At 39.7% G+C, this 8350-nt stretch overlaps 1 protein-coding gene across 1 annotated transcript; it reads right to left on the bottom strand.

Annotated features, from left to right (window-relative positions):
- Window positions 1–355: 355 nt before the first annotated feature.
- LOC308350122 (olfactory receptor 52D1-like) lies at window positions 356–1292 on the bottom strand (the record flags this gene model as incomplete). Its single annotated transcript, XM_080815125.1, is given in 2 exon segments — window positions 356–701; window positions 703–1292. Coding segments are annotated over 2 exon segments (936 nt in total).
- Between the last annotated feature and the right edge of the window lie 7058 nt (window positions 1293–8350).

The following is an 8350-nucleotide window of genomic DNA, read 5'->3' as shown; positions in this document are numbered from 1 at the left end:
ACAAATGTACAACAACACAGGAAAAGTCAGAGATGTGAGTCAGTGAAACATCTCTGATAAAGCTGATAAGACTGAACAATAGGATAGTCCTGTGGAGCAAGCATAGCAGATAAGAGCACATCGTAGTGGAGATATTGGATCATCAGGCAAATATGTTAAGAATAAATAACCTAAATCTTGCACTTCCCAAGAAATTCTCTGAAGAACAAAATCCAGTCAATAATAATTAATACTTTAAATATCAAAAATAGAAGATATAGGGATTGGGCTTTTAGAAGGAGAGTTAATGTCTTTTTTTTTTTTTTCCTCTATAAGTCAACAACTTAGTGAAAGAATAGTTGAAGAGGTTCTTGTTTCAGAATTTGTGAAATGTAAAAGCTTGAAGGAATCGATCTCTGATCCTCTTGGTTCTAATGCCATAGATCATTGGGTTCACCATGGGTGGAACAAGGAGGTGGATGTTAGCCACAAAGATGTGAATATGAGGAGCCACATGTTGACCAAACCTGTGAGTAAGGAAAGTGAGAAAAGCAGGAGTGTAGGCCGTTAAAATCACACACACATGGGATCCACAAGTGCCCAAGGTCTTGAGTCGAGCAGCCTTGGATGGAAGATGGAAACCCGTGTAAAGGATGATAACATAGGAACATAGGATCAGTAGGAGATCTAACCCTCCGGTGAGGAAGGCGGCATTCAGACTAGATTCTGCAGATCCTGGTTTCCGCACAAGCAAGCTTGATCAGAACCATAGATGCACAGTAAGTGTGAGGGATGATATTAGTTCTACAGTAAGGAAGCCACCGAAGCATGAAAGGTTGAGGACTGAAGAGCAAAACCCCATGGAAGACAACAGCCAGCCCCAAGTTCTTGATGACTCTATGTGTCAGGATAGTAGAATGTCTCAGAGGATCGCAGATTGCCGCATACCTGTCAAAGGCCATGGCCAGGATAAAACCTGATGCCATGCTGCATAGTGAATGAATGAGAAACACTTGTACAAGGCAGGCTTCGAAATAGATCTCCCTGCTGTGGAACCAAAAAATGCTGAGGATTTTGGGCACAGCAGTAGTGGAGATGATCAAGTCAGCCATAGAGAGCATACAGAGGAAGAAGAACATGGGCTCATGCAGGTTGGAATCTGCTCTGATAATAAATAGAATAGCAAAATTACCCATGAGAGCACTCAAGTAGACAAAGCAGAAGGGCACTGATAGCCAAGTGTGGATGGCCTCCATCCCTGGAATGCCAAGGAGAAGAAAAGTACTGGGATGGAAATTCGTATTATTTGACATGATGGAAACTCCTGGCTGAATTCAGTTGTGGGATGGTGTAAACTCTTTCATGTTCATTTGTCCATTCATTTACTGATGTTTTCATTTGTTAATTTATATAAAATATTTGGCAATGTTTTATACCCTAAGGAGACAATGATAAATAGGATGCAATCCATAACTTTAGAATTTAACATTCTAATAGTGGAAAAACTGATGCAAACCAATGATTACATTCCCTAGTGATTACTGCAATAAAAGTTATGTGAATAAACTGGGAGATTTACTCCACTTGTATGAGTCAGAGGATTCATGGTTATGATGCTTAGTCTTGGTTCTGAAGCATTCTGGACCTTTAAAATAAGGATAAAATTATACATCAAATCAAGTTCATAATCAGAAGACATCAGTACCTCTACTGAGAGATCAAAGAATGTCCTTTGGTTTGTATGTGGGTGAAGATGGAGTAGTTCCTTGAGACATAAGCTTTTATCTCTGCCTCCTTGCGCTATCAACTTCACTGGTGAAGCCACCATGATACACTGTTAATTGGCAAAAGAAAATTTCTATGTATTATACATAATATAGTTGCCTAAATAATATCCTTTGTATATACCGCGGCAGAGAGAAAAGTCCAAAATATTACAAACCAATCTGTTAGCAGAATTTGGGAATTGTACATCCAAGGAGACAGTAGCAAAATATTGCTTCTTTATAACAATCCTTATTTAAAAAAAAAAAGTTGTATAACAGACAAGCATTATTTTTCCTTTTTGAAGAAAAAAAGGTAATGCATTAGTGATTTCTCACTAATTCTAACATGTTTCATTTTCCTTTTCATTTGCTTCAAATTACCTTCTAATGTTTCTTTTGATTCCTTGATCTATTTAGAAGTATGGCATTCTTTTCCAGATATCCTGGGAGGACCTTTCTAGGGAAATTGCTATTACATGGGAATTATAGCAGAACTCTAACTGTAATTGCCTCACTTCATTTAGAACTCACTTGTCCAGAACTGTTCCTTAAATAGATTTATATGGCAATGAAACTGTAGAATGAAAAGAACAGGAGATTCTTTCCTAAATTTCACTAGATTATCCACTATGCTACATCTAATTAGCATGTATTAATAAATAATATTAATTTCATATAATCTAGGTTCTTCTTCTAAAGAATGAGAGGTAGAAGAGTGACAGCAAAACATTCTAAGCCAGGGCACATCTGCATGTTTCTCTTCAAATTAAGCAAAAATTAGGAGCCACCCTCATGACAGGAAACAATTTTTGAAGCAGGCAATAATCCTCATGCCTCAGTTAATGTCTCAATCCTCCTTCAAGCACCACCTCTTTCCTCCATCCTCCCATTCAACAGAGTCAGAATTCAGAGTTTTGCAGATTGTGGGGACTAGCAGAGAGCTGAGGTGTGCCATGCTCACAGGTCCTGCTGTTAACTCTGAGGACAGTTTACGGACCAGATACACAAGGACAATGATTGTGGCACATGGTAACCTTAGAGAGACAGAAATCACAGCAACTAAAACCCACTGAAGATACAGGGAAGAGAGAGCTTACAAAAGTGAGAACTGCAGGTTCAATTACTGTTCCAAAGATGACCCAAAGGGTGATTGAGCAGAAAACTCCATCTCTGTTGAGAAATACATAGAAGATGCAGAACTTCTCAGAGCCATGGTCCACAACACCCACTTCAGGGTAGTCAGAGAAAAAGAATTAAAAAGGATTAAAAGGATTACTACTTCTGAAGTCTGGAGGATGGCATGGGAGAAGAGATAAACATATCATTCAATTTTGGAGTTGGGAAGCAGTGGGCATAGGCTGATCTTTCTCATTTAAAATGAATAAGAAAAAAAGACAAAAAGGGAAATCCATAAACAATGAATTTTGGAACACTGAAAAAAAATTAAATTAAAAAAAAAAGGAAATCCCAAATTACTTGGTAATGGAATTGGGAATTGGCCTAATAAATACAGTTTATTTCAGTATTTATTTTGCATAGTCACTTTATTTCAGCAAATAAAACAGTTTTGAAATGAGATAGTAGTATGTAAAGGACAAGTAAAGCACACCCATCATTGTGCAATTAAATTTGCTTTTCAGAGCGGCTTTTCAATGAAAGAGTAAATCAAGTTCAAAACACGTCCCTGTAAAATTGTAAAGTATGAGAACATTGTCATCTGCATGACATAATGCTAATTGTGGGTTTGCAGTAAATTCATAGAGTTCGTTGGCTTTATTATATGAATGTTAAAAGAAAAATAAGTAAACATTGAATTAAGAATTTGAAAATAACACCAACAATAACCTCTAGAAAAATAGGAGCAAGGAAATAATGAAAACAAAAAGAAAGGGTGATCTGGCAGAACAGTAAAATATTAAGAGTGTATGATTTAAAAGAGAGGAAAATCTGATAAGTCTTCCAAATTTAAGAAAATCTACAGAGAAAAATTAAGCAAATTTAGAAACACTGAACAGCAATTGAAATATTGAGTGTGAAATTCCACATATGTTTCACTCTAGGGAATTATGTGGCCCATGCAGAAGACCCATTACCAAAAGAATATTCTTCTGTGCAAATTTTCTTTCCATAGGCATCAACCATTGTAATCACCATTTTTTGGTCTTTACTTTCTTCTGGAGGCTTAGTGACTGGGTCCTGAATGAACAATTCAGAGCCCTTTGAGTATTCTGCAGTAAGGAGTAAGAACATGAAGGAGGGGGGCAGCCTGAATCCTGTCTGGGACATTGTCATATTATCTATTTCCCCAGAAGCCAAGTGGCACAATACCTGCTTGGAATTATTTTCCCTGTGTCCCCTTGAAGCTACAGGAACTGATTTTTCTTCAGTAAGTCTCAAAGCTCCTGCTTCTCTCTTCGGCAGACAGGACAAATGCAGGCAGCCTTCCTGAGCATGCAGAATTGGAAAAAGAGAATAAACTTACAACCCCTCTCTTTCCAAGTGCTTCCTCCTGTACCACAGCCTAGAACTCTTCACTCTCAGATCCTTGATTAGAAAACCTGGGTTGTCCTTGCATCTGGTGTACGTAACAAATGCAGAGGCACCCGCTTTGTCTTAGGATTTGACTAAATAGGAGGTCAAAGAGCTGCTACTTTTCGGTCCCCTGTTTACACTGCCATTAGTTATCCTTGGAAAACCTCAGTTGGGTTGCATGCCTTTCCTGCAGAGAAGATCAGATGGGAATAGTGTAAAGCTGCTGGAGAGAAGGAAAATTGTGGTACAAGAAACATCACAGTCAAATCAGAATTGATAGGATTGGTAGAATGAAAGAGAAAAGCATAATAAAATGAATTTATGACCTCTTGTTAATTTGATAAGGAAGTTCCTTCATAGAAGATACTAATCATCGTCCCATGATTTCCTCACTCTTACTGTCTGAGGGCACAGTTGAATCTTCCAATGCCATTCTGCTTTCATACCCCTTTCACCTTTATGAAGACCTCAGGGCCTCATTCTCCATGCTATTGGTGATGGAGATTTGAGGTTTTGTGTTATTTTGATCTTACCTGTCCTGAATCATCTGAAGTTCCTGGCCTGTCTTTTTATAATCTCCTGCCTTTTCAGCTCACCTCAACTATATAATAGTTCTGGAACCACCGCTTCACAGGAACGGAAAGTGGCCCAGGGGTGTATGCATTCCCTGTGGATCCCAACTTATGCTGGAGCAGAATCTTGAACAGAGACAGTGTCAAGTCCTAAGAGGTACTTTCCCAACATTTTTATTAAAGATTTGAGAAAAGGGAACAAAAAGAATAATTTCTTTAATGGAATTTGTCTCACTCTAAAACTGTTTTCAGTGAAGGCATACTGGTTGGTCAAAAATAGTTTACAGATGTGCTTCTTGCACTAAATTTTTCAAATTTATAATTGCATTGGCTTTACATAATGATTTTTGCCTTGATTACACATACATAATTCCTAATATCCTATGAGAAAAAATACTCAGTAAAGACATTACTTTTAATGTTACAGTATTCATAATTACAATTTTAATGGTCACAAAATGCATATTTAATTTCATGTTCCATTATTCACTTAACCATTTTCTAGTTCCTGGGTATGTGTCTTGTTTTTATTGTTACACTGATCAGGGAAAAAAAATGTGAAGATCAATTCTTTACTGAGGTGTGATAGGAATATAAAAGAAATAAATAAAAAAGAAAGATAAAACTACACACAGCTACTGCTCTGAACACTACCCTGCAAAGAGGGTTTAAGTCCTATTATTGAATCTCTCTCTCTATATATACTTTTTAATTTAAATTAGGCTCCACACCCAGCATAAACACCAATGCAGGACTCAAAATCACAACTCTGAGATCAACCTGAATCGAGATCAATAATCTGATGCTCAACCGACTGAGCCACCCAGGTGCCCCACTGCAGCAATATTTTTGATAGATAAGCCACACGTGACATTTATTGAAAAGAAATCATGAAATTATATACAAGAATTCTGGAAGATATAGTTCAAAGAAGATAACATATATAATTATTTTGTTATCAATGTTGTGTTCATGTTTTTGGAGGAGGTCATTATGAGGATTTGGCCAGTGTTTGACTCATGACCAAGGCCCAGGCAATCAGGCTCCTCACTCACTCCACTGTTTTGGAATATACATTCCACTCACCATCCCTGGCCTAGGACTTGTTCCAAGGACTCAGCCTTGGGAGAGCAGTGTGTTTCTGAGACCACCTGGATGCTATATATGACCAAGACCCATGAAGGCCTCTACATAAACTTGTAATTCCCATGCACAGGTGAAGAGAGCTACTCATCTTGCGACCACCCAATAAAAGCCTCATGAGTAAGTTCCCTTGCTTATTAAACCGGTCACCTGCTTGTCTAGTGTAACCTACCTCTTTCTATAGCTATATCTTGCCATTCATGTTCAGGCCAGTTTGTGAACTAACAATTGATGAGCCAGCCAGGAGATAGAGGAAATGCATTCTAGAGAAGAGGTGTTAGCAGGAAAATATGGAGTTGGCCATCAAACTTTGTGTGGGGAGGCATGGCCCATATACCACATACTTGTGGACCACACAGTAGTATGGGACCCCAGAAAACACCAGCTGATCTAGCACCTTTGTTTGAGAAACTATGTGTACTGCACTGTGGCAAAGAAGGGAAGCACATGGTGGTCACTGTGGGGAGGCTAAAACTTCAGCTAGAAAGTTGGAGAAATATCTTAGTTTAGAGAAGGACATACAGGTGTCCACTACTCTGCAAACTTTGGGTCTACAGACAAAGGTGGGATAGGAGAATAATAAGTTGGAGAACTTAGCATGTCATTTGGCAAAGAGAAGAAGGTTTAGGCTGCTATGGATTAAAATTTGAGGCCTTGTATCACAATTTGGACAAATAGAGGTGGCATTGGGGGAAAGTGAACAGAATAGAGGGGAGGATGTCGTGAGAGTGAAAAAGACAGTGTGCCCCACTCCATCCAACCCTTAATACAGGAAAATTAAAAATAGTAATTACCCTAGACTTCTGGTAAGTCAGTTGGACTTAAAAAGACTAACCCCACGGCTTGGAGAATGGGAAGCAGGAAGATGGATGATCATGAATAAGCCATTGTGTGGTTGGGATATATGGAAAGACATTTGGGTTCACCTGCAAGAACCTGAAACAGTCCTTCCTGTTTTCCATTTCCCAGCTCATAAGGTGCTGACATTCCCTGGCCATCAGGAAGCTGCTACCCAAGCTTGGGTACATGCCCTAGCAACTGACCCTGCAGTAGATTCAGCAGATGATTGCATAGAAAAAGCAGGCACTGTAGTGCCAGGTGGGATGGCATATTGCCAAGGATGACAGATTGCCCTGGGAATAGTGACTTGATTAATGCAGGAACAGCATAGTCTCTGTTTTCTGAGTAACACCCAAGGCAGCCGCCAAAGGAGTCTGGCCATCCACCAGAGCTCCCAGATGGTGAGGGATTAAGAAATTGATGATATTGGCCCCATTCCTCTGAGTCAGTGTTCTAAATATGCCTTGGTTTGTGTAAACACGTTGTCTGGCCTACCCCAAGCTTTCCCTGTCATGCTACAAACAAGGCTGTCACCATCAAGGAATTTAAAAGCTGAGTGTTATGTCTAGACACCAAATACACAATAATCAGGGGTCACGTTTCAAAGGTCTTCATATGCAAGTCCAAGTGAAAGAACATGACATTGAATGGAGGTTCCATCCTCCCCTATAATCCACAAGCAACAGGACTGATAGGAAGAATGCAATATTAAAGCAGTTTATTAAATGATTAACAAGTAAAACCACCTTTTCTGGGTGGGCTAAAGTACTGTCCCAGGTTTTCATACATTTGAATAATCAAATAGTCAACCAGTAGGGCCTATTGCACCCTATGTGAGACTGGGGACACCTGCCAGGACACTCAACATCATCAAACTGTGCACATTGCAGGAGATAGCAACCATTCCACACTCAGTGTGGATCAACGTGCTATGTTGCCAAGAGCACCAAGGTCAACATGCCTGGAAAAGGTGTACCTACTGGAATTTGCCATGGGGAGTCCCACCAGGGTAGGTGAGTTACTTCACAGCTTTGTGTGAGGGGGAACTACTCAGTCTCTACTTGGATCCTATTGTCCTGCTATGGGCCAGAACTATGGAAGCATCCTCTACCAGCAATGGAACACCCACCTCTGAGAGAAAGGAGAATATAATGGAGGTCTTGGTCTGGCATATCATACCCGAGTCGATCTCCCAGCTGGCAGTACTGTCTCCCCTAGCCCACATGCATGGTGTGCACACCTGGCTAGGTTCCTAAAGGGGGTGACCTCCGCCTCTCAAGGCCAGGTGTGCATATTGTGTTTTCCAGTGGTACAATCATTTGGCCACTGTCTTTGTTCCCTCCTCTGACCTGGAGGAGACTATATAGCACATATAGAAGCCTCCACTAAATTCACTTGACAAAAGTAAATGATAATCAGCAAAGCCTGTCTTTACTAAACACTAACATTTTCTAATGGGAACAGCTGTCCTCCAAAGTAACGTGGACTTGGATATTATCCCTGCTCCCCTGTGAAATT

This window comes from Martes martes (genome assembly GCF_963455335.1).
Source record: "Martes martes genome assembly, chromosome: 10".
Lineage (NCBI taxonomy): Eukaryota > Metazoa > Chordata > Mammalia > Carnivora > Mustelidae > Martes > Martes martes.
Note: the sequence above shows the minus strand (reverse complement) of the source record. Positions and strands in the feature narration are given on the sequence as shown.